This window comes from Mus caroli, chromosome 8, assembly GCF_900094665.2.
Source record: "Mus caroli chromosome 8, CAROLI_EIJ_v1.1, whole genome shotgun sequence".
NCBI classification, from domain to species: domain Eukaryota; kingdom Metazoa; phylum Chordata; class Mammalia; order Rodentia; family Muridae; genus Mus; species Mus caroli.
This window is the reverse complement of record NC_034577.1, coordinates 67,390,026-67,417,897: the sequence shown is the minus strand read 5'-3', so window position 1 is coordinate 67,417,897 and position 27,872 is coordinate 67,390,026. Positions and strand designations below refer to the sequence as shown.

General features: G+C 37.0%; 1 protein-coding gene across 1 annotated transcript in view; it reads right to left on the bottom strand.

Moving 5' to 3' along the window:
* The window catches only part of Iqcm (IQ motif containing M), a 442,098-nt gene that overhangs the window by 196,797 nt on the left and 217,429 nt on the right, over positions 1-27,872 (bottom strand). The window contains exons 9-10 of the mRNA XM_021170291.1: positions 26,695-26,753; positions 606-801 (exon numbers count right to left, since the gene is read on the bottom strand). Coding sequence (XP_021025950.1) covers positions 606-801; positions 26,695-26,753 — 255 coding nt within the window. The remainder of the gene's footprint in view (positions 1-605; positions 802-26,694; positions 26,754-27,872) is intronic.

Here is a 27,872-nt window from a genome sequence, read left to right as displayed (position 1 = left end):
GAGAGGGAGAGGGAGACGGAGAGGGAGAGGGAGAGGGAGAGGAAGAATAGGCCCAACATGATGATTTCATAAGGTTAGAGTAATTGGGATAAAGCTTTTATCATTATCAATTGGCTCTGAAATTATTATATTGGCATCTTGTAAACTGTGATTTTATTTATACCTAAATCTTAGTGGTTAACCATAATCAAGCTTTAAGAGTTTTGATTCTACAGAGTAATTAGGTGTTAAGATGGCGGACCGTGGGGTGTGTGGGGTGTCCTCTCTGCTGGAGAGTTGGCAGGCAGAGAGACAGCCGAACTGAGTTCACTTTGCAGGAGCCCTGTGGCCTGGTGGGGTTGGAGAGTTGGTAGGTTGAGAGAAACAGGAGCACAAAGAATCAGTGGGTTCATTTTTTAATATTTCCCGCAACATAATCCCCGCATTCAGAAGGCAGGTAGATCTCTGTGTTCAAGGAGAGCCTGGTCTAGTGAGCAAGTTCCAGGACAGTCAAGGACTACATGGAAAAACTCTGTCATAAAACAACAACAACAAACCCAAACCAAACAACCATAAATCTACATAGAAAAATTTAAAGACATTCTTATCTGTAAGGTAACTCTTACCTTGCTCTTTATTCGTTGAAGTCTTTTGCGCTCAAGCCATCCCCTGATAAATGCTTGCACAGTGGTGACCAGTTTAATAATTCTTTTAGTAAATATGGTCTTGTTTCTTCCCTGGAACAGTTGGAAAATTTCTATGTGTGGTCCAATTCTTTTAACTTTGCTGTCTATTTTATCAGACTTTGCAATAGTCTTTGACCTGAAAATAAAATGTAAAAACTTCTTAGAGATAACTGGAAAAATAAATGCACCTACCTTCTTAAATTCTTTTGATGATTAATATATACATGCACATATATACAGAATCACACACAGAGAATCTCTCTCTGTCTCTCTGTGTGTCTCTGTCTCTCTGTCTCTGTCTCTGTCTCTGTCTCTCTCTCTCTCTCACACACACACACACACTTCAGTAGTAAAAATTGAAGCCAGGGCCTCATAGAAATTTACCATTGAGTTTTATTCCCAGGTTTTTGTTTTGTTTTGTTTTGTTTTGTTTTAGTTTGGGGAGATTGTTTTCTTGTTTTATTATTTTTTTTCTTTTGAGACATGGTCTTATTAAGTTCCTCAAACTTGCCTGAAACTCACTGTATCTCTTACAGGTATTGAATTCATGAACCTCGGGCCCCAGATTCTAGACAAGTTGGAATTATATGTCTTTACTATTAGTTTAGTCTTCAATAACAAAGATATTGAAACAAGAAATGTTCTATGACTTGTATATAGAATTTAACATATAACCTCACTCAACAATGTTGATAAAGTTCTCAAAAAGAAAAAAATGGATGAAGATACTAGAATCAATTTATCATGCATAACATTAAACATGTAAAGGAAGGGAATCTTTCAAACTGATTCACAGCTATTCAAAAAGGGAGGGACAGTCTAAATAATTTTCAGGCTCCCACATTTATATTAGAATAACTACTACTCTAAATAAGTCAGCCATTTATCACTTATATGCCAACCCAACATGAGCTGGAAATGACTTCTGATCCTAGATCTGAGAGAGGCAGCAGTGTGGCAAGCAGGATAAACCACAGAGAAACCATGATGGTCTATCAGTACTAACATGAAAATGTGAGCTCTCTACTATGAGCATGTATGTAGTATGTACTACCAGTATGGAACCTGGGAAACTTCATATCCAAATGTTTTTCTTCATAGATATGATTTGTGTTTAACATGGTGACTGATTATTCAATGTCTCTCAGATCCTACTTCTCTTGGAAATTTTTAGCATATAGAAACTACAAAACAGTACTATTATGACTCCTGGCCACATATCTAAAGGAGATCCACAGGGCAGCCCACCCACTATAGCTCACGCTTCTCCTGGTCACAGGCCATGGAATTTCAAACCCAATTTTCTTAATTCAGGAAATCTCTGACTCAAACTGACTTTGGTTTTATTTTCTTCAAACTGGCATTGGTCTTGCTTAAATTTCTTCTCGTCTATTTTTATTTCTGCATTAAGTGGATTCTTGAGGAAGTCTGTTTTTTGTTTTGTTTTACACATGGTTATTATTTCTCTTTCCTTGGTATTTGAGGAGGTGGAAGTCTGATTTTGATATCTAACACAGTCATCAATGGTTGTCAGTAGAAAAGCAAGAAATCTCAAATCTGTCTTTTGTATTTCTTTCCTACAGTTTGTTATCTTATAATATGTACTGTATTGTATGTCATATGAATTCTAGTATAACACTATTTTGGAATTTGAGTTTCAATATAATTCATAGATAATTCTGTAGAGTAAGAAGAATGTAGATAATGTCTTGATTTTAAGAGCCAGAGCTCATTGGCTGCTAGACAGTGTCTTGCAATGCATGGTAGGGAAACTATACTCATACAATCTTAACAGTGTGGTTGGATAAAAAAGGCCTGGACAATCATGACAAACATCAGTTGTCATGCCAATGGAGACAGGAAATTTCACAAAATCTCAATCCTAGATGAAGAACTACCATGAGTCAATGAATTCTAAGAAAGATTTTAATTTCCAGGGACCCAGGAAATATCTGCTGCTAGATAGTATCTCCTAGACATGACGAGGGAAATGCATTCATGAAATCTCAACAATATGGTTGCCTGACAAAACTAATATAGGAGCAACTACTTGACCTGCCAGTGTGAACAGGGAAAATTCCTCAAGGCCCCACCCTTAGATGAAGAGCCAGAGATGATCAATTACTGTTGAGATAGGAGAAATCAGTGTCTTCCAAAACAAGCTCCCACATAAGTTGTCCAATCCAAGTGATTGTCAGCACAGTATACTACAAACAAAGGCATACAGGCACACACACATGCAGAGTAACAGTTAAAGAAGAAATCATGAATTTGAAAGGAGAGGTAGGTCACAATAGGAGTTGAGGAGTGAGAGACAGAAGTGACATAGCAGCTGAACTCATGACTTATGTTTTCAAAACCTTTTTTAAGAAATGCAAACATTTAAAAATGTTGGAAATGATTATTGTTAACAACTGAAAATGTAAAGAAAACTTTTACTTTAGGGCCTAAACATACAGATATTGAACAGTAATGGATAGATAATAACTAGTTTTTAAAGTAAAGAGAAAGCTGAGATGAAATACTTTGTAGAGGGCTTCCTAGAAAGACTTGAACTGTTTCTTATAAATAAAGGATTGGAAAGAAAGCTACAACATATATGAAATAGAAACAGATGAATTTTGATGAAGATAATAATAAATAGGCAAAGGCTTACAGATTCATGAGTGTAAAACATTAAATAAAGCAGTAAATAATTTAACTTAGCAAGAGTGTTTGTCTGACATGAACATGGCCCTGAGATTGATCCCCAATACTGAAAAGTCAATCACAAATGTTACTCAAGTTAGAAAAGAGAAAAAAAAATTCAATGGAAATTCCCTGACTACCTGATTTTTAAGTACAATCTCTTCTTAATTTAACAGGGGAGGACCTATTTTGTGCCTTTAATATAATTTCCCTAGATTAAAAAAGTTCCTGATACACAAAAACCATTCATTTTATTAGTGCTTGAAAATTCTTCTCTTCCTTTTTGTGATTGATTTTTGCACAATTTGGAATCCTTGATATTTACTGTTATTTATGCCCAAGCTACAGTTTTTTATTTTGAAAAAGAACAGCTACAAGCCCTTCCTGTGGTGACATTATAAAGTCACAAAATTTGTCACTGTCCTTGGGGTCAATGATAAAATTTTAGTAGTTCCACATGAAAAATGGATACATTCCTATGGACATTATGTGGAGAACCTTGGTTATTGGGGATTCCTGCTGAACAAACCAGTCCTATTCATGCAAATATCCAAGAGGCCAGTCTTGCTTTTGCCTTACATTTTTCCATATGCCCTGTGATAAGGTTCACACAAGCCATCAATTGTGTTTTCTGAAAGGAACATTGGAAGTATGACAGCTTTATGAAGACTGTATTTTCTTAAGAATTTATCACAGAATGAAAGGACTTATGGGTACAGGCTTCCCAGAGTTAAAGTTCCTGCCACAACTATGCATCTGCTAGTTGAGGCAAAAGGATTGACAAGGACATCAAGATGATTTAAGCTTCCTAATCCAAGATCATCCTGAAGATCTTTAATTTAAAATTTCTATTTATATTCTACCAATATTTGAGCAAAACCCTTTGAATCCCTACATATAATTTATTAATTGCCTTTACTTGTATATAGTAGAAAGAATAACTTCTAAGTGATGCAGAAATTTTTCCAACTAACATGTTGGTGTTTAAGAGAACAAATTCCTAAAGAATTTTTTGTATATATTGTAAGTTGTGAAATCAACAGATTTCATAAGAAAATACAGTCTTCATAAAGCTGTCATACTTCCAATGTTCCTTTCAGAAAACACAATTGATGGCTTGTGTGCACCTTAGCACAGGGCATATGGGAAAGTGTAAGGCAAAGGCAAGACTGTCAGTAGAAATTAAGAATACATGCTGATCTACTTCATCAATGAAAATAATTAAATATATACTAAGGATTTTAACTAAGTATTTTATTATTGTACTTGTATTGCTAAATTTTTAATAATGATCATGGCTGGATTTGGTCCTAATGCCTGTTATCTCAGAATTTACTAAGGACTAGAAGCTCAAGGGTAGCCTAGGCTACACAGCAAGTTTGAGGCCAGCTCAAGGTACAAGACACTAGGATTCACTGAAAAAGAGGTACTAGCTAGAGAGGAAAGAGGCACACAGAAAGACAGTAGAGATGAGAGTGAATGAAAGCAGAGTAATTAAATGTATACTTGAAAAGAACATACTAAACTCTATTACCTTGTGTACTATGCTAAAAATTACAACTTAATTAATAATTGAATTTATAAATAATAAAACACTAAAGGAAACACTAAAGAATGGATCAATCTTCTAGAAGGAGGTTATTATAGGGAAAATCTCTTAAACACTAAGTAAAAGCATTACCTGTTAATAAAGATCCGAACAGCCAATAGCTAAGTAGGAAGGACATCAGGCAGAGAGAGGAACAATGGGAAAGAGTCAGGCAAGGGAGGATTCACTACCAAGGCTCAGAGGAAGTTGGAGGTATGAAATGGAAGAGAGGTAACTAACCAGTCATGTGTTAAACATAGACTAGAATAAACAGATTAAAATAAATTAGAGCTATTTGAGGAGCAAGACTAAGCTAAGGCCAAAAGCATTCATAAATAAAAATAGTCCTCCATGACATTATTCATGAGCTGGGTGGGCTTAGAAAAAGCACAAATGGTTACAATTACTGATACCTTAGTCAGTGTCATCTGATGTAACATTTCTTAGCAAATACATTTCTGTGTTTAATGTATTCTTTGTCCTTCATATGCTAGTAAATATGGACCAATAAAACAGTATTAAAGCCTCAGTGGCTGAACAAGATTATGTGGCCCAAACTGTGCCTATGAGTGAATCTTCATCTACAAGGCAGACATATAGCCATAAAATAATTGCGATTTCAAACTCTTTTCTGTAAACTCTGACTGAGTCCAAAACAAAAATTATTTTAACTCATTCAGTGTTAATTCTTATAACCTTGAATATAAATTCAATTCCAGTTAGTCATTTAGCTGTTGTCCACTAACACATTACAAGAATAGCATGTGCTCAGGCAAAGGAGAGTAGCTCCTTCCTTCACAAGCCTCAGATTATACTCATTTTCTAAATAAAAAATTAATAGTTATTAAAGTTTCTACTATCCAAACCTGTCTTCATAAAATTGTGTTTAACTCAATTACAAAAAAAAAAAAAAAGTATCTCTAGGAAATGATATCATATCCTCATAAAACCAAGCATACTGTATAGTGCCTCACAATATATCCTAAGTTAGGAATAATAATTTCTAAGCCAGGTTTGTGATAACCAGCATACATTGTCATGTTCTCAAATAAAATTTTTATTTTCATTAATTAAAATGTAAGAAGGTTCTTCAAATTTTTTATGAGAAACATAGGGAACATGTTCCAACAACAACTTTGTTAAAATAGAAATAATATGACACAATTTTTTTATTTTTAAAATTAAAAAGGAAATACTACATAAGTCTGTCCAATTTCATTAAAATGTTTTATTAAAAATTCTAGTCTCGGGCTGGTGAGATGGCTCAGTGGGTAAGAGCACCCGACTGCTCTTCCGAAGGTCCAGAGTTCAAATCCCAGCAACCACATGGTGGCTCACAACCATCCGTAACAAGATCTGGCGCCCTCTTCTGGAGTGTCTGAAGACAGCTACAGTGTACTTACATATAATAAATAAATAAATCTTTTAAAAAAAAATTCTAGTCTCTTTAGTACAGGAAAATATTCTGTAGGTTACAAAAAGAGAAACCTAGACACCAACCCAACCATAAAACCCTAGACCTACAATCTGTCCTGTTTGCAAGATGTCCCAGGGCAATGGGGGCAAGGAACCAGTAGAAGTAGCCAACAAATGTCTGGTTTAACTTGAGGCCCACACCATGAGAGGAAGCCCATTCCCTATACCATCTGAATGCCCAGAAACCAGAGACTGAACAGCAGAGAGTCCTAGTGTAGTACCAATTATGATTGGATAAAAAAATTATATTTTTCTGTATTCATATATCAGTGCCTTGTCCAATCATCATCAGAGAGGTTTCCTCTGACATCAAATAGGAGGGGTGCAGAGGCCCACACCCAGACATTATGTAGAGAGTCTAAATTGGAGGTTTCCATCAGGTTCCTCCTCTCAATAATGGGGAAGCCCATATAAGAGGTGAGGGAACAACTCCTGGAATCGGAGGGAATGGAGGACACCAGGAGAACATGGCACACAGAATCAACTAAGCAGAGCTCACATAGGCTCACAGAGACTAAAGTCATAAGCACAAGGCCTATATGGGTCTGCACAAGGTCCTCTGTTATGGCTGATAGCTTTGGGTTCTTGTGGTACTCCTGACAGTGAGAATGGGTGTATCTCTGGCTCTTTTGCCTGCTCTTGGAACTGCTTTCCCCCTATTGGGTTGTATTGTCTAGCCTCAATAGGAAGGCATTTGCCTTGTCTTAATTTATCTTGTTTTGTCGCGTTTGTCTTAGTTCTGTCATGAAGGTCTGCACTTTCCTAAAAGGAAATGGAGAACTGGTGGATATGGGGAAGAGGGAAGGTGGAGGAGAGATTAGAGGAGTAGAGAGGGGGAAATGGTTAGAATGTATTGTATGAGGAAAGAATCTATTTTTAATTTAATGTTTAAATAAAACTATCCCAACATTATTTTTGACTGCATAGATTATTCAAGAAAATCTCTTGCTACTATGAGAAAATAAACAGAAACCAGCCTTGGTCTTTCTCTCCAAATGAAATTTTGAAAATTATTTGTTTATCACATCTTTACAAAATTGTGATTAAAGAGAGAAATGATAGTTTTCCTGGAGATTCTTGACTACCAATGAGTCCCTATAGCTTTCCTTAGAGCAGGAAGTTATGGGTCATTAGAGGCTGGGTCTAGAAGCCAATTTCACCTTGAGAGACCATGCTGTTTGTCTGCAGATCCCCATAATCTTCCCTCGTTATAAGAAAGTGAAAAGACCAAAAAGCCATGACTGCATTTTGGTTGTCACTTGAACATAATTGACAAATACATAATCAAAGTATCATATCACATGGGTTTCAGAGACAGATCTAAACATTAAGTGAGAAACATGTGAGAAAAGATATACGAAATTAATTAGTAAGTTAATTGTGTCTAAGCATTATAGACCTCAAGCTTATTTTTTTTAATTTAATTTATTTATTATATGTAAGTACACTGTAGCTGTCTTCAGACACACCAGAAGAGGGCACCATGTGATTGCTGGGATTTGAACTTAGGACCTTTGGAAGAGCAATCAGTGCTCTTAACCTCTGAGCCATCTCTCCAGCCCTAGACCTCAAGCTTAACAAACATTTGAATAGGAAATTTCATTTCAACTGCTGATGCTTATATGATAATATATTAAATACTAAATCACTTTTAGAGATTGGTTCAGCTATTGCTACTACCCAGTTTTTGGCTCATATGCAAGTCATCTTGTATGCCTCATTTATAAAAAGCACTGTTTGTCCATCTGTTCATAGGTTGAATGTGATTAAAGTATACTCATTTTGGCTATTTTAAAGTCAAATACTTTTTATGCTGGAAATACACAAGAAAATGAGTCTAGGTTGCCAAGTTCAGAAGTACATTGAGAGACTGATGATGAATGCCCCACACCCCCAATTTCTCTTCCAGCCTGCATTATCACAGAGCAAATATCACCACTTTCCTGATTATACTAGCATGCTGCTTTGTCCAAATGCTTTGCAATTTAATTTTAATTTACACAATTTACTTTGATTTGAATCTTCTGCTACCAAGCTGTGTCGAGGGCTTCCATTTCCTGAATGTGCAGCCTTGAAGCACAAGCATGTGATGTCCCAGTGCTTTGACTGTGTGTTTGAGAGCAATCTGGGAATGAGCAAACAAGTTAGTGGGCCACTTGAATCCCCTGAATAAGTCTACTTAGTAGAAAATAGGTGCATTGAATTCAACATGGCTTTTAAGAAAAGGGATCTTCTGTCTCCATATTATCTATTTCCAGATCTCTCCAAGGGCTGAGTACTTCATGGCACCAAAACCTCATCACTTCAGAAATCAGAGGAGGTTCTTGGGACTTTCTAAAATGAGATGCAATGTTCCTGAAGTGGAAGATAATGTCACTTTAATTCAGGCAAAATCTTAAAGCACTTTAAAACATCAGAATGAGGTGTGTTTTCTTCTGATCTTTCTTTGCTCCCTGTTACCTTTACTACTTAAAATGCAGCCCTGTATCCCAACATCTTCCTCATGATTCCCACCATGTGTCAATCTATTTTTGACCAATCAAGGGTCTATAGTCTGTTTTAGAATGGCCATATTAAAAGCTGGAAGCTGAAATCCTACATAAAGTTTCCAAGAGTTTCTGAATTTCTGAATGGGGCACTTTTTAAAAACCTAAATTGATTTCTAGAATATTCCAGACAGTAAATGACGTAAGTCAACCAAAGAAAGAGAGAGTATGGCTGAGGTGATTCAGAAACAATTCTCTTAGCCTGTTAGTATTTAAGAAAAGGTGAGTTTGTTTTTTTACTGCTGCTACTGATGCTCAGATTCAGTTTCCTAATGGTTTTCCCTTAAAATACAAGAGCAATTTTTAAATATCAAATTCATTTCAAATACTACAATTATCTCTTCCACTTAGTAAAGATGAACAGTCTGGAGGAGCATCACCTAGGCTTTAGAGAAAAGGATCATTGCATGCAATGTGCAGGGAGGAGTAGAAAGGGAATAGTGTTCTGTTCATCCAGAACTGATTCCAACTGATGTGCAAGGTCCTGCTTCTGGGAATGTTCTTTACAATAGAGACATCTGACAATTCTTTGTATTGTACCTACGTTCTTTACTAGTAAGTCACTCTAGAAAATTATCCTGGAAGACATATGGAATGACTAAAGTACTCATGCCAAAGGGACTATGGGGGTTATTGTTCAAAAGCACAGTTACCAGATCCACACTTTTATAAGCTTGTCTCTAAATAGAGAGCCCAATGAATCTTCCTGCTCTTCCCCTTGGCAAGACATTTTATGTCTCTTGTGGCAGCTCTCTAATCCCAAACCAAGCTTTTCTGGCAGGAAATCTAGTTTTACGGACTCCCCTCCATCTCTCTGCTCTCTACACCGATGTAGGATTGTTCAGGGTCTGATTCCTGTTGGTAGACTATATTGTTCTTAGAGGAGAAGCAACAGTAATGAATTCCCTTCACAATTAAGAATGATTTTAACATTTCCAACAAGATATATCTTTTAGGGACTCTGACTATAACAAATACAATTCTTCCAAAAAACAGACAGCAGTAACAAGCCAAAGGATAGTACAAAAGTAGGAAAGGCAGACACTCTCGGGGTAGCACCTTGGAGTTGGGAGATCCCTTTCCTCAGGCTTCTGCCCCTCTATTAGCATTTTTGTAAGTTCTTCTAAGGAAAAGTCATTGCAAGTCTGCTTTCCCATCCTTGGGATTTCATTCTTCCACACTGCTATTGGTGTAGTGCTGTAATTTAAAGGTGAGGACTTTTATGTATCCTTTCTTTCATGATTTGTTCCTCAGTCATTTTCCTTCTGATTCCAGGAAAGAATCATAGCCACTCACCCCCAGCCAGCCATCAATACATTTCACAAGACCAGTACTTTCTTTACTCGCTGTTGTATCCTTCAAGAGATGTTAGTGGAAATATATCTGTTCTGTATACATGGATGAGTATATATACCAGGCCATCTTGGCTCTAGGGGAGACAATAGAAGGTTTCATTTCAATCTATAGCTGTAGCCAACAGGTTCTACTCAGTTTTATGACTGTTGTACTTAGTCACTTTGTGTTCTCATTCCCCCTCCTCCCAACAGTGAAATGCTTCTTCTAATTTGATCAGACTAGATTCAGAATCAGGGTGCTGCTTTCACAGAAGTCACTGGTCATACTGAGGTCTGTGTTATGATAGGGCACTGTTTGATCCTTCCCCTGCAGGTTATGTGTAGCTCTATTGAGTAGAAACACGACATGAAAGAAAACTGAAAAGCACAGACTCCACAATTAAGAGAAAGTTCAAATGTTTTGACAATAGTAGTAAGCAAGACGACCAGTAATTATGGACAGTATGGGCAAGCAGGCCAACTCAAGGCAGGCAACTGGAAACAAAAATGAGAGCACAGGTCAAATCAAATACCACAGGATGATTTCATTTGCCCTAAACTTAGTTGTTCTTCCACTAGAAGGCAATCCTGGGAGAAGTAGGCCTCAATCACTGAAAGTGCAGACTAGAACCAGACTTGAGGGTAAGTGTGAAGCATGAAGACAGAAGTGTTTCTCAATGACACATTCCTCTTCTAGCTACTCCCTACTAGCTATAACAACCTCATGCTAGTGGGGTGGCATCAAAGTGATCTTCTCTGGCTCTCTCTACTTACTAGACTGACATTGGCTAAAGTAACTAAGTCATGCCAAGACTCCAGATTAGCCTGGCAGAGGGCAAGGAATAAAGGCTGAATATAGTTAATCTATCTTCTAGCTTGCTACACAGTGTCTAGGGATGTACTGGAAATAAAATAGTTTCTGCTATTCTGTAGAGGTGAGACTAGCATACTGGAAGGGAGAGAATGAGGCTGAAGCTAAGAAAAGATCTCATAAAGAAAATTGAAGCTTCCCTTCAGTGGTTAAATGTTCTGGGTTAAACAGAGAAATTTTCCACATTTATCTATTGATTTGTTAACTATGAGAAACTGGATAATGAATATGATATGAGAATTCCAAGGAATACCAAATGTCTTCACTTTAGAAAGAAATGGAAAAATAAAATTTCCAAAGCATGGTCCTCTAAGTGTAGTGTCCAAGTGTGTTATTGGATTGATGATGGGGTGAGGATTTACATAACAAAGAAAGAGTACCAAGTATTAGACCAAACAGTAAAGGAGTAAGAAATGTCTTTCTGAATCCATTTGCTTTATTAAAGTTTAACTATTTCCCTTTATTGTTACTAAACATGTGGACCATGAAATCACTTTTAATATGTGTAAATTCCAGGAAGACTATTTTCAAGGTTCACATATAATCTTTAAAAACTTTCTCATCACTGTAAAAAAAAATACCAGATGTAGGCAACTAAAGAGAGGAAGGAATTATTTTGGCCCTGTGGTGGTTGGTTTTTAACTATCAACTTGACACAAACTAGAACTGGGAACAAACAACTGGGAAGAGAGCTTCAACTGAGAAATTATCAAGATGAACATGACCTATGAGCATGCCTGTGGGAATATTGTTCATTGATATAGAAAGACACCCCATTATAGTTGGCACCATTCTCTAAGCAGGAGGCCCTGAAGAGGATATAGGAAGAGAAACATACCTGAGAGAAGCAGACAAAAAAGCATGTCTATATATCATTTCTTTCCATTCTTGATACTAAATGACCAACTATTTCAGGTTCTTGCCTATGACATATTTTGTATGGTGGACTGAAACCAAAATAAACTAAAATAAGCCCTTTTGCAGGGTTATTAAAACAAAAACAAAACCAAAAACCAAAAACCAAAAACAAAATAAAAAAAAAAAACCTTACTTTAGTACATGTACTTAAATGTTTTAACCTCTCTTTGAGCCCACCACCCAACAGAGGTAGTGGAAAGGAAATTTTAATAGGTCAAAGGGGGTGTAGACAGGTTTTAAAATAGTTGTTTTCTGTAGTGAATCCAATTTGCATTGTCAGGATATCAATAGTTCAGTTCACAGCTACGCTAGCTCAATCCATGATCCACTCACAAACACCATTCACAAATCAGAAATGTCAGTTCAATCCAGAAGAAATTGTAAGGGTCTACAAAATTGGCTGGAGTCCAAGGAAGCAGCACAAATGAAGATCAGCAAAGAGTGGCAAGGTGTACCAATACCAAACAGCATTGCCCACTGTCTGTTGGGTTATATTTATATCCTTCCCAAACATCATGTGTGTTCTCAAGCATCTGTTCCAACAAAGCATTACATGCCCCTTTTCTTGGCTACTTTCAGAAAAACACCACGCGTCTATTCTCAGCAAAACTTCCTCCCATGTGTCTTCTTCAGCAAAAAATTCTCTCATAAAACAGTTTACAGAAAAACATCACATAACACAACTGAGTCTCCCAAACAAACAAAAAAAAAAACCAAAAATATCCACTTCACCCTTTCTCCCCTATGCTGCTCTTTGGTTGGCATTCTATCACAGCAATAGGAATGAAACTAGACCAAGCTCACAGTCCACTATGATGGGGCAGTCATGGCAACAGAAGCCGTTGTGGCTGTAATGCTTCATCTCTTCATAGCTTTAATTAATAAGAAGCAGTGAAAGGGCAATACTAGATGTTCAGCTTTCCAGTCACTCTATGACTCTGGAACATGATATGGCTCTACCACATTCAAGGCAAGTATTCTCTCTTCATTTAGTCCTCCTTGGGAAATCATTCACAGTTACATTCAAAGATATATCTCACTAATCCTTGCCCATTTCTTAATCTAATCTATTTGACAACCAAAAACATAACAATGGGGAAGTATAGACTGATTGCTTAGTTTTGAGGTAATTAGATGGACAATATGAATACAAACTGCAAGAAGGTATATAGAAGAGAAGGCTGGGAAATGGAACACAACTGCTTTAAGTTTGAGACATAATTATAGAATATGCCTATGGAGATATCCAGAAAGCAGTTCCTACATTCTTTGCATGATGCTTTTCCTACTAGAATCTGAAGATGAGACTAGAATATGCTGATGAGACCATACATTTCAGACACAAGACTTGAAGGAATCATACAGGCTATACCCAGAAATCGCCTCCCTGAGGATTACCTTTCATGATGCTAGAAAGCTATATACTCAAGCTACCAAGGGAAAAAGGAAGCAATGGTCTTGCCAGCTATGACACCTATAAACTATAACAATGGCCATAATTATATCTCAAAAAATGTAAAAGCACCAATCTATGTCTAGGCAGTAAACAATAGCTATCTAATGGACTTAAGGCCAACTCAATAGGAGGGAATTCATGTCTGTAAACCTACTGAACTACTTATGTATGGTTAGGCTCCAGAACCTAGAGAGAACTTACTATTGGCTTGTTCCCAAACCAGTATAATCTCTAATTGCATTTTTAATACTTCTCTTACGTGTATATATTTCAAAGACAATACTTCTCAAAACAAAAATTAACAAAAAGTACTTTCTTTGCATATTTTGCAAACAACCTAACATCAAGGAGTCTGACAATCCCAAACAGTAAAATCCCAACAATTTCAGCAAAACCAACTATTTCTGCCCTGCCCCCCCCTTTGGTAGTGGCAAGGTTTTTTGATTTTGTTTTGTTTTATTATTATAATTATTATAATTATTATTAAGGCATTTTTATTAGATATTTTCTTCATTTACATTTCAAATGCTATCCCCAAAGCCCCCTATACCCTCCCCCTGTCTTGCTCCCCAGCCCACCCATCCCACTTCCTGGCCCTAGCATTCCCCTGTACTGAGGCAAATGATCTACGCAATACTAAGGGCCTCTCTTCCCATTGATGAATGGCCATCATTATGCTACATATGCAACTAGAGACACAGCTCTGGGGGCTACTGGTTAGTTCATATTGTTGTTCCTCCTAGAGGGGTGGAGGACTAGGCCATCCTCTGCTTCATATGCACTAGAAACACAGCTGTGTGGGTACTAGTTAGTTCATATTGTTGTTCCTCCTGTAGGGTTGCAGACACAAAACCAACTATTAACACAAGCCTGACTCTGATTCATTTTGACTATTGCTTTAAGTTTGACAAAAAAATGTAGTGTTACCAAAGTAAAACCATTATGTGTGCTGTATAAGAAATTATTTACTAGCAATTCTAGGGATGCATGTGTCAATATGTATGTGGATATCGAAGAGCAACTTGCAAGACTTGGTTCTCTCTTTCCATCATGTGGATTCATGCTCAGTTAACCAGAATTGGTGGTAAGCACTCTCACCAGCTATGCCATCTTTGTTAATTATAAAAAATTATCAATACAAAAGTAAATTTGAGACCAGTTCTAAATATTGTCACTTGAACAGCTGTGTGATTCCGGAAAAGTCACATTAATTCTGTAAGCTAGCAAATTTTCATCAGAAAGAAAATTGTATACGTTTTGCTTGATGCATAGAGTATAAAAAAAATCACAATATTTTTGGCTTATTAAAGATATCATAATTACTTAATTGTGAATCAATCTCAGGCACCTTGGGTTGCCATTGTATATGCTAAAGGTCAAAATCCAAAGCTATAGCATATAACTGTATTTCCAAATGTTAAAAGAAAGAAGCCAAAGAATTGATGGCTACATTAGTTATTCAAAACCTTACAGGAACATTACCATAAAGTTCAGACTATTAAAGAACTATGTCCTTTCTCTCTCCTCCTCCTCCTCCTTCCTCTCTCTCTCTCCTCTCTCTCTCTCTCTCTCTCTCTCTCTCTCTCTCTCTCTCTCTCTCTCTCGTCTTTTGAGATACAGTCTTGTTATGTGGCCCTAATAGGTCTAGAACTTTCTATGTAAACCTGGCTGGCCTTGATATTATTTCTATCCAGGGGTTCCAGGCTTGTGTCACCAAATTATGTTAAAGAGTATTGATACTTCTCCACTTATCATATATGACAACAACAAGAAGGCATAGTCATGAGAGAATGTCCTTCTTTAGTACACCTTAGTATCATGTGACCACAAGATAACTACTCTCCAGTTCAAAAACATATTAATTTCCATACCAATAAAGAGATTAAGAAATAAGCAAATGCTTAAATTGTAACTAGCATTACTCAATGTTTTTTGTTTTTATTCCTAATGATATTCTGCTATGCCCATGGATCAGCACCTAGCCCAAGGATCATCAGAAAGGCAACATCCAGCAACTGATGGTATGAATACAGAGACCCACAGGCAAACACTAAGGGAAGCCAATGGAACCCCCACAAAAGATGGAAAGAGAGGATTGTAAGAGCCAGAGGGCTCTACACCAGTAGAACACTGCCCTTAAGAATAAACTAAGCAGGACTAATAGGGGATCATAGACACTAACCCCGCATGGGTGTGAGTTAGGTACTCTGTATATACATTATGTTTGTGTAGTGTGGTACTATTTTGGGACCCCTAGCAGTGTAAGTGAGGGGCATCTTTGACAAAATTGCCTACTTTGCGGACCTTTTCCTTTCTACTAGGTTGCCTAGTCCAGACTTGATATTAAGATTTGTTCCTAGTCTTATTGTAACTTATTATATCCCTAGAAGACCTGCTATCTTTTAAAATAAAGAGTGGATTTTGGGGAAAGGGGAGGGAGGGAGGAGAAACTTTGGTCAGTATGTAATGTATAAAAGAAGAATAGATAGATAGATGGGTAGGTAGATATAGATGGATGGATGGATGGACAGGCAGATAGATAGATAGATAGATAGATAGATAGATAGATAGATAGATAGATAGATAGATAGATAGATAGATAGATAGAATTATTTGGATTATGATCATAGATTACAGTTTGTTATTGCAAGTAAATCAAGGTAGCATGAACTTGAAGCAGTTATTCAAATCATATTCATGGTTAAGAACAAAGAACAATGAATTAATGCTTGTATGCCAGTCAACAACTTTTTCCTTTTAATTCAGCCAGGGACCCAGCCCTAAAATGATGCCACCCACATTTAGGGTGGGTCTTCCAATTAAGAAAATATATCAGCAGGATGTCAATAGAATAATATAATCTAGACAACTCTTTATTGAGGCTTCTTTCCCAGGTGATTCTACTTTGTGCCAAGTGAACATTCAAAATGAAACACCACACTGATATAAGTAATGAGTTCGTATGAAAAACACATGTAGGTTGAATTCACATATATTTCTTTTTCCCAATAGTTCCATTCCATTGTACATCTGTGTAACATTTGGTTGATAAAGCATTTTTAATGCTGCCTGCCTGAATTCAAGCTCCTTTTGCTATTTATAATGTATGATTTTTGAGTTAATTAATTAATTAATCAGTCTCTGTTTTCTTAGATAAATGGAAATAGTAATATTTTCTTCACTGAATTGTTATGTTGTTTAAATGTGTTATGTGGTTAAATATGTAAATTACTCAATTCTTATACAAATAGATAAGTATAGTTCTCAACCCACATCAAAGAAGATTTTTTTTGCAGAATATGGAAACAATTACAACCACCCATAACTGTTCAAAATGCAGAGAATTCCTAACAATGGGGTGGCCAACTCATTCAGTACATTCAGTACATGTATAATAAGATCACTGTAACCTAGGATCATATTTGTACCTTGTAGCTCAAGGGTCATTGCAGAAGAGGGGGTGAAAGATTAGAATTGCCACAGGACCATATTTGCGAGTTATTGGAGCATCTGTTAAATTACATTACAAAAGTGGAGATAAGGTCTAAATTTGATCCGGGTGTTGAGGATATATCTGTTTATGTGACTATTTACTTAGGGTGTAATGTACAAGTTCTAGTACAGAGAATACACTGGTAAATACAGAACACCAGAACACAGAAACTTCTGTCTTGCCCTCCTTTGGTTTTTATCCTAATAACATAGGTAGACAGTAATTATGAGACCTAAGATAATGACAGATGTGTGATAGGCAATATGTGACCCACTAAAATAATATGGACTTAAGGGATGATGGATGTGGTGGAATATGCTATTCTTAACAGTGTGTCAGAGTGGATGACAGAGCTCCTGAAAACAACTGTTAATCAAAGAAAGTATGACCAGGGTTACATCAACATGCAATAGCATTACTTATGAAGTTTTCTATTGATGTGTGCATCTACATGTATATTCACTTATGCAACATCATCATTTAGCCTATAAAGATGCTCAGTACTGTCTAATTACCCTTTCCTGTTGCTGAGGTAAAATACTGTGAGAAAAGTTCTTTAAGGGGGAATTTATTTTAACTCATAGCTGAAAGTTCAGGCCATCGTGGTGGAGAATTAAGGCAGAACAAGATTAACACTACTGGTCTACTCATATTCACAATCAGATGGAGGCATGCTGGTGTTCAGCTCTCATTCTCTACTAATGCAATCACACAGACAATACCACACAGGCATGTCCAGAGATTCATGTTACCAATTAAAACTAATAACAGGACTAGTCTGCTCAGGAGAGCTCTCAGGCCACAGAAGGAACAGAGCTTCTTGGACATGGTCGCTTCAGGCTTTCATCTTCAGCCAGGAGGCAGAGCAGAGCTCCATAACTCTGTGCAGTTTCCCTGCCAGAGGAGAGCTTGCTGCAGACAGTCATGTGACCACTTGAATTCAGGGAAGAGCTGGACTCCCAGGAGTGCTGACAGAGGCTAACAGAATCACAGGAGGAACAAGATCCAGCCAGAGATACATAGAACATCTAACAACCAGAGATTAACAGATGGCAAAAGGCAAACATAACAATCTTACTAACAGAGACCAAGATCACTCTGCATCATCAGAACCCAGTACTCATACCACAACGAGTCCTTCATTTTGAGTTTCATATGTTTTGCAAATTGGATCTTGGGTATTCTAAGTTTCTAGGCTAATGTCCACTTATCAGTGAGTGCATATCATGTGTATTCTTTTGTGATTAGGTTACCTCACTCAGGTTGATATCCTCCAGATCCATCCACTTGCCCAAGAATTTCATAAATTCATTGTTTTTAATAGCTGAGTAGTACTCCATTGTGTAAATGTACCACATTTTCTGTATCCATTCNATCCAATTATTAGTGAGTGCATATCAAGTGACTTCTTTTGTGATTGGGTTACCTCACTCAGGATGATATCATCCAGATACATCCATTTGCACAAGAATTTCAAAAATTCATTGTTTTTAATAGCTGAGTAGTACTCCATTGTGTAAATGTACCACATTTTCTGTATCCATTCTTCTGTTGAGGGACATCTGGGTCCTTTCTAGCTTCTGGCTATTGTAAGTAAGGCTGCTATGAACATAGTGTAGAATGTGTCCTTATTACAAGATGGAACATCTTCTGGGTATATGCCAAGGAGAGGAATTGCTGGATATTCCAGTAGTACTATGTCCAGTTTTCTGAGGAACTGCCAGACTGATTTCCAGAGTGGTAGTACCAGCTTGAAATCCCACCAGCAATGGAGTCTTTCTCCAAATCCTCACTAGCATCTGCTGTCACCTGAATATTTGATCGTAGTCATTCTGATTGGTGTGAGGTGGAATCTCAGGGTTATTTTGATTTGCATTTCTCTGATGATTAAGGATGTAGGGTATTTTTTAGGAGCTTCTCAGCCATTCAGTATTCCTCAGTATTCATTTAGCTCTGTACCCCATTTTTAATAGGGTTATTTGGTTTTCTGGAGTCCAGCTTCTTAAGGTATTTGTATTAAGGAAAAGTAATTGTTGCTTCCTGTTATTTTTGTTGTGATAGCTGTGATTCTGTTCTTGCAGCTATCTTCTTTTAGGTTTGTTGAAGGATAACTTTCTTGCATTTTCTCAGGCATAATTTCCCTTCTTGTGTTGGAGTTTTCCATTTAATATTCTTTGAAGGGCTGGATTTGTGGAAAGATATTGTAAGAATTTGGTTTACTCCTGGAATACTTTGGTTTCTCCATCTATGGTAATTGAGAGTTTTGCTGGGTATAGTAGACTGGGCTGCCATTTGTGCTCTCTTAGTGTCTGTATAACATCTGTCCAGGATCTTCTGGCTTTCATAGTCTCTGGTGAGAAGTCTGATGTAATGCTAATAGGCTTGCCTTTATATGTTACTTGACTTTTTCCCTTACTGCTTTTAATATTCTATCTTTATTAAGTGCATTTGTTGTTCTGATTATTATTTGTAGGGAGGAATTTCTTTTCTGGTCCAGTCTATTTGGAGTTCTGTAGGCTTCTTGTATGTTCATGGGCATCTCTTTAAGTTAGGGAAGTTTTCTTCTATAATTTTGTTGAAGATATTTACTGGCCCTTTAAGTTGAAAATCTTCATTCACATCTGCACCTATGGTGTTAGGTTTGGTCTTCTCATTGTGTCCTGGATTTCCTGGATGTTTTGAGTTAGGATCTTTTTTCATGTTGCCTTTTCTTTGATAGCTGTGACCATATACTCTATGGAATCTTCTGCAACTGAGATTCTCTCTTCCATTTCTTGTATTCTGTTGCTGATGCTCACATCTATGGTTCCTGATTTCATTCCTAGAGTTTCTATCTCCAGAGTTGTCTCCCTTTGGAGATTGCTGTTTGTCTTATTGACAGTATCTTTTGCCTTAGAGAAGCTTTGCAATTTTATGAGATCCCATTTGTCGAGTTTTGCTCTTATAGTACAAGCCATTAAAATTCTGTACTGAAATTGTAACCCTGTGTCCATATCTTTGAGACTCTTCCTTACTTTCTCCTCTATAAGTTTCAGTGTCTCTGGTTTTATATGGAGTTCCTTGATCCACTTAGATTTGAGCTTTGTACAAGTAGATAAGTATGGATCAATTCACATTCTTCTACATGCTAACCACCACATGAGCCACCACAATGTGTTCAAAATGCTGTCTTCTTTCCACTGGATAATTTTAGCTCCTTTGTCAAAGATCAAGTGATCATAGGTGTGTGGGTTTATTTATGGATCTTCAATTCTATTCCATTTATCTACCTGTCTGTCACTGTGCAAGCACTGTACTGGCTAGTTTGTGTCAACTTGACACAACTGGAGTTATCACAGAGAGAGGAGCTTCGGTTGAGGGAATGCCTCCATGAGATCCAACTGTAAGGCATTTTCTCAATTAGTGATCAAGGGGGAAAGGCCCCTTGTGGGTGGAACAATCTCAGGACTGGTAGTCTTGGTTCTATGAGAGAGCAGGCTGAGCAAGCCAGTAAGGAACATCCCTCTGTGGCTTCTGCATCAGCTCCTGCTTTCTGACCTGCTTGAGTTCCAGTCCTGACTTCCTTTGGCAATGAACAGCAGCATGGAAGTGTAAGCCGAATAAACCCTTTCCTCCCCAACTTGCTTCTTGGTCATGATGTTTGTAGAGGAATAGAAACCCTGACTAAGACAAGCACCATGCAGTTTTTAATCACAATTGTTCTGTAGTGCAGCTTGAGGTCAGGCATGGTAATTCCACCAGATGTTCTTTTATTGTTGAGAATAGTTTTTGCGATCCTAGGTTTTTTGTTTTTCCAGATTAATTTTGAAATTTCTCATTCTCACTCTGTGAAGAATTGAATTGAATTTTGAAGGGGATTTCATTGAGTCTGTAGATTGCTTTTGGTAAGGTAGCCATTTTTACTATATTAATCCTGCCAATCCATGAGCAGGGGAGATATTTCCATCTTCTGAGATCTTCTTCAATTTCTTTCTTCAGAGACTTAAAGTTCTAACATACAGATCTTTCACTACTTTAGAGTCACACCAAGGTATTTTATATTATTTGTGGCTATTGTCAAGAGAGTTATTTCCCTGATTTCTTTCTAAACCTATTTATCCTTTGTGTAGAGAAAGGCCACTAATTTATTTGAGTCAATTTTATGTCCAGCTACTTTACTGAAGTTGTTTATCAGGCTTAAGAGTTCACTGGTGGAATTTTTAGGGTCACTTATATATACTATCATATCATCTGCAAATAGTGATATTGTGACTTCTTCCTTTCCGATTTGTATCCTTTAGATCTCTTTTTGTTGTCTAATTGCTCTAGCTATGACTTCAAGCACTATATTGAATAGGTAGGGAGAGACTGGTCATCCCTGTCTAATCCCGGATTTTAGTGGGATTGCTTTCAAGTTTCTCTCCATTTAGTTTGATGTTGGCTACTGGTTTGCTGTATATTGCTTTTAATATGTTTAGGTATGAGCTTGAGTTCCTGATCTTTCCAAGAATTTTAACATGAATGGGTGTTGGATTTTGTCAAGTGCCTTCACAGCATCTAATGAGATGATCATGTGGTTTTTGTCTTTGAGTTTGTTTATATAGTGGATTACATTGATGGATTTCTGTATATTGAACCATCCTTGCATCCCTGGGAGGATGAAGCCTACTTGATCAAGATGGATAATAATTTTGATGTGTGCTTGGATTTGGTTTGCGAGAATTTTATTGAATATTTTTGCATCAATATTCATAAGGGAAGTTGGTCTGAAGTTCTCTTTCTTTGTTGGGTCTTTTTGTGGTTTAGCTATCAGAGTAATTGTGGCTTCATAGAACAAATTGGTAGAGTACCTTCTGTTTATATTTTGTGGAATAGTTTGGGGAGAGTTGGAATTAGGTCCTCTTTGAAGGTCTGATAGAACTCTGTACTAAACCCATCTGATTCTGGACTTTTTTGGTTTGGAGACTATTAATGACTGTTTCTATTTCTTTGGGGGATATGGGACTGTTTAGATCATTAATATTATCCTGATTTAACTTTGGTACTTGGTGTCTCTCTAGAAAATTGCCTATTTCATCCAGGTTTTCCAGTTGAGTTAAGTATAGGCTTTGGTAGTAGGATCTATGATTTTTTTTTTTTTTTTTGGATTTCCTCAGGTTCTGTTATTATGTCTCCCTTTTCATTTCTGATTTTGTTAATTAGGATACTGTCCCTGTGTCCTCTAGTTAGTCTGAATAAGGGTCTATCTATCTATCTATCTATCTATCTATCTCTTTCTTCTTTCTTCTTCTTCTTCTTCTTCTTCTTCTTCTTCTTCTTCTTCTTCTTCTTCTTCTTCTTCTTCTTCTTTTCTTCTTCTTAATTTTTCTTTATTTTTTGAGACAAGGTTTCTCTGTATAGCCTTGGCTGTCCTGGAACTCACTCTGTAGACCAGGCTGGCCTCGAACTCAGAAATCTGCCTGCCTCTGCATCCCAAGTGCTGGAATTAAAGGCATGCACCACCACTGCCTGGCTTATCTATCTTCTTATTTTCTCAAAGAACCAGCTCCTCGTTTGGTTGATACTTTGTATAGTTCTTTTTGTTTCCACTTGGTTGATTTCAACCCTGAGTTTGATTATTTCCTGCNGTCTACTCTTTTTGGGTGAATTTGCTTCCTTTAGTTCTAGAGCTTTTAGGTGTGCTATCAAGCTGTAGTGTATGCTCTCTCCAGTTTCTTTTTGGAGATACTCGGAGCTACAAGTTTTCCTCTTAAGACTGTTTTCATTGTATCCCATAAGTTTGGTTGTGTTGTTTCTTCATTTTCATTAAACTGTAAAATATCATTAATTTCTTTCTTTATTTTTTTCCTTGACCAAGTTATCATTGAATAGAGTGTTGTTCAGCTTCCATGTGTATGTGGGCTTTCTTTTGTTTATGTTTTTATATAAAATCAACTTTAGTCTGTGATGATCTGATAGGATGCATGGGATTATTTCAATATTTTTTTATCTGTTGAGGCCTGTTTTGTGACCAAGTATATGGTCAATTTTGGAGAAGGTACCATGAGGTGCTGAGAAAAAGGTATATCCTTTTGTTTTAGGATATAATGTTCTATAGATATCAGTTAAATCCATTTGTTTCTTAACTTCTGTTAGTTTCACTGTGACTTTGTTTAGTTTCTGTTTCCAGGATCTGTTCACTGATGATTGTGGGATGTTGAAATCTCCAACTATTATTGTGTACAACACAATGTGTGTTTTGAGCTTTACTAAAGTTTCTTTAATGAATGTGGATACCCTTGCATTTGGAGCATAGATTTTCAGAATTGAGAGTTCATCTCAGTAAATTTTACCTTTGATGAGTATGAAGTGTTCCTTCTTATCCTTTTTGATAACTTTACATTGAAAGTCGATTTTATTTTATAGTAGAATGGTTACTCCATCTTGTTTCTTGAGACCATTTGCTTTGAAAATTGTTTTGCAGCCTTTTACTCTAAAGTAGTGTCTGACTTTGTCACTGAGGTGGGTTTCCTATATGCAGCAATATGTTGGGTCCTGTTTATGTAACCAGTCTGTTATTCTATGTCTTTTGATTGGGGAATTTAGTCTAATGATACTAAGAGATATTAAGGAAAAGTCATTGTTGCTTCCCATTAATTTTGTTGTTAGATTTGTAATTTTGTTCATGTGGCTATCTTCTTTTAGGTTTCTTGAAAGATTACTTTCTTGCTTTTTCTAGGGCCTAGTTTCCCTCCTTGTGTTGGAGTTTTCCCTTTATTATCCTTGAAGGGCTGGATTCGTGGAAAGATATTGTGTAAATTTTGTTTTCTCATTGAATACCTTGTTTTCTCTACCTATGGTAATTGAGAGTTTTGCTGGGTATAGTAGCCTGGGCTGGCATTTGTCCTCTCTTAGGGTCTCTATGAAATCTGCCCAGGATCTTTGGGCTTTTTTAGTCTCTGGGGAGAAGTTCGGTGTAATTCTGCCTTTATATGTTACCTGACCTTTTCCCCTTGCTACTTTTAATATTCTTTCTTTGTTTTGTGCTTTTGGTGTTTTTATTATTATGTGACAGGAGGAATTACTTTTCTGGTCCAGAGTTCTGTAGGGTTCTTGTATGTTTACGGGCATCTCTTTCTTTGGCTTAGGGAAGTTTTCTTCTATAATTTTGTTGAAGATTTTACTGGCTGTTTAAGTTGGAAATCTCCCTTTTCAGTCTATACCTATTAACCTTAGGTTTGGTCTTCTCATTGTGCCCTAGATATCCTGGATGTTTTGGGTTAGAATCTTTTTGCATTTCACGTTTACTTTGATTGTTGTTTCAATATTTTCTATGGTATCTTCTGCACCTGAGATTCTCTTTCTATCTCTTGTATTCTGTTTGTTATGCTTGTATCAATGGCTCCTGACTTCTTTCTTAGGTTATCTATTTCCAGAGTTGTCTCCTTTTTGTGATTTATTGTTTCTACTTCCATTTTTAGATCTTGGATGGTTTTGTTCAATTCTTTCTTCTGATTGGATGGGTTCTTTATTTAAGGGAGTTATTTCCTTCTTATAGTCCTCCATCATCATCACCATGAGAAGTAACTTTAGATCCATATCTTGCTTTTCTGGTGTGATGGTGTATCCAGGACCTGCTATGGTGGGAGAGTTGGGTTCTGATGATGCCAAGTAACCTTGGTTTCTGTTGCTTCTATTCTTAAGCTTGCCTCCTGCCATCTGATTATCTCAAGTGCTCCCTGTCCTCAATATATCTGGTTGGAGCCTGTATTTCCTGTGGTCCCAGGTGAGTAAGAACTTCTCAGAGTCCAGCTTTCTTTGTGATCTTGTGATTCTGGGATCCTGTGATGCTGAGATCTGAATGTGTCAGAGTTCTTGGCAGTCAAGCTTCCCCTGAGACCCTGAGATCCTGGTGTGACCAAGCTCCTGGGATCCTAAGATCCTGGATGTGGTACCTCCTCTGGGATCATGGGACTGTTTGCTGAATTCAAAACCAAGGTTGACCAGTGCTCACTGGAAGGAACCTGAGCCACTGGTCGAGAGGGGTTCCTGTGCCCATGCTCCAGCTGGCCCCAGGCACTCCCAGTTCTGTTGGAACAGATGTTGTATTCCACTCACCAGCTATCCTAAGATCATGGGTGTGCTAGGGAATCTGGGGGGTGGAGAGTCCCTGTGGGGACCGTGGGACTGTCAAGTTCAGGCCAAAGGTAGCCCAGCGCTGGCTCTGACCGAAAGGAACCCGAGCCAGTGGTTGGGTGGGGTTCCTGTGTTGGTGCTCTAGCTGTCCCCAGGCACCCCTGATTCTGTTGGAACAGATTGTGTTCCTATCACCAGTGATCCTAAGATCCTGGGCATGCTAGGGCACCAGGGAGCTGGAGAGTCCTCTTGAGACTGTGGGACTGTCCACAGAGTTCAGACCCAAGGTAGCCTGGCGCTCTTGCTTCACTATCTTAAATTTCATTGTCTTCTGTTTGATTTTTATAAATTGTTCACATTTTTTGTTTAGTTTTAGGTTTGGGTTTTTTGTTTTGTTTTGTTTGTTTTGGTTTTTGTTTGGTTGGTTTATTTTTGGCTTGCTAGGGGCTTTTTTGCTTTTGTTTTGTTGTTTTTTAATAATGTGTTAAATATAGACTTGTTTATGACTGCATTGGTCTAATTATTTAGTGGTTTGTCTTTAAATGTCCTTTGTCTAGAAATGTCTTCATTATTTTAATAGCTTCCCTTTCCATGTTGGAGAGGACCCTGTCTTTATGAACATTATCTTGTGCATAAAATTTTCCTTACAATGCACATAATCTAACATCTAGAATATTTCCTTAAACATTTATTTTTAGTTTTAAATATTTGTATAGGAGAAGGGGTTATGCATATGCAAGCTGTTACCCACAGAGGCCTGAAGGAATATCAGATGCCCTGGAGCTTGAGTTAGAGCCAGTCATAATCCACCTAATGTGGGTTTTAAGGACTTAATCAACATCCTCTCCAGAGCAGCATGGGATCATGACCACTCAGCAATCTCTTCAGCTCCGATCATCTCCTTTGAATATAGCCAAGTAATTCAACTAAAAAGTAATTATTCGAGTTTTCACTTTAGATTGGACTCTGTGGTTTGTTTTGCACATGCACAGTTCAGAAGCCGGTTGTTAACTAAGGAAGAGTTTACATTCAGACCCAGAATTCCCGTTCTGGACTCTCCTCCTTTGGAGAATTCCATAATTAGTTTCTAGATACTCTATAGCCCCAGATTCTCCAATAATGTTAATAAATGAATTTATTCCCAGTTTATAAAAAAGCACACATCTGGAAACTGACCTTTTCAGAAAATTTGCTCTGCAATCCAGGGGACCTTATTTCAAATCCCTGGCACCCATGTAAAAAGTTAAATACCCGCATTAAGGCAAAAAGATAGGTGGATCTGGAGAGTTCACTGGCCAGCCAGTCTAGCTGAAGTTCTGGCTCAGTGTGAAACCTTGTCTCAAGTAATAAAGTGATTAGCAATAAATGAAGATGCTCAATGTCCAACTCTGGCTTCAGCATGCATACTCATAGATTCATATACTTGTACACAAATTACACAATTAATTGAGCTCTCAACAACTTATACTCCCTGGTATTTCAGTACTAAAGTCATCGGGTATATTTTCCACATGAAAAATTAACACACTTATTAGTGTTTTTCTTCTTTGGTATAAAAGACCAACCTTTTTTCTGTCTTCAGTTCTTTCTTGATAGGTTGTAGATCTTTCTTCCTAATGGGTCTCTGTAAAGAGTTGAGATAAGAAGAAAATAACTTGACTACCTGTAAACTTTTAATTTCATTTATGTTATAGTTTCAAGTGAAGAATAAATCTTAAAAATAAAAATATATTTATATTCTAATATATATCATAAACTCAATATTCATATGAATATGTGTGTATGCTCAAAGTAGTATAATTGTTGAATCTTCTTCAGTATTTTTTGCATGCAGATATATAACTCTTAGTAATAATTTTGGCAAAAAGGTGTTTTATAAATGTATTATAGGTAAATTTTTATTTATTTGACTCTGCAAATAAATCTTTACAATTTTACAAAATATCTGCTGTAACACTTTACAAAACAAATGCCATCTATAAAAAATAAAAATAACTTTAAATCAGGTTAATAAGGAAATATAAGTAGAAGAATGATGTGGGATATTTCCTAATATTGATTGGTATGTCTATCAGATATAGATATCAAATTCCTAGCTGTCAAAGAATTATGGACTAAACTACATTACCCTCAAATTCTTAAAGCCTTAATTCATATGTATATACTTATCTCAAAGGCTTCAAAAACTGTGTGAGGTTCAAGGATGAGATCAAGAAAAGGAACAAGCATAAGAATAAGATCCTATGATGACACAAGGCAAGGAGGCAAAACAAAATGTTTGATACTGTGTTTTCTTATACATTTCTTTAATACTAGACAATTATAACACTGGATGGGAAGATCACCTTGTAATATCTTTGAATAACCAGTCATTACCTCTGACCAGTGTGAGGCAAAGGTGAAGCAAATTCATTTCATCCATTGCCCATGATCACTTTTGAGAAAAGATAGGCATGAGAAATTTGAACTAATCCTGATAACTGAGTGAAAAATGGAGCATGGGAGGCCATTGTAAATGGAAAGCTTTGTGATATAATATGGCATGCACATACTGTCTGCAAAATCTGTCTTTTCTATTCACATTTAAGCTTCAAGTGTGTCTTTGATAACTGAAGCCAGAACATATCTTACATAAATCTTCAGAAAACATAAAAGGCAACGTAAAGATGAAATGTAAAGATGTTGCAACTGTTTGAAGACATAGGTCGTTTATTTTAAATCATAGCTCTCACCTACAAATCTA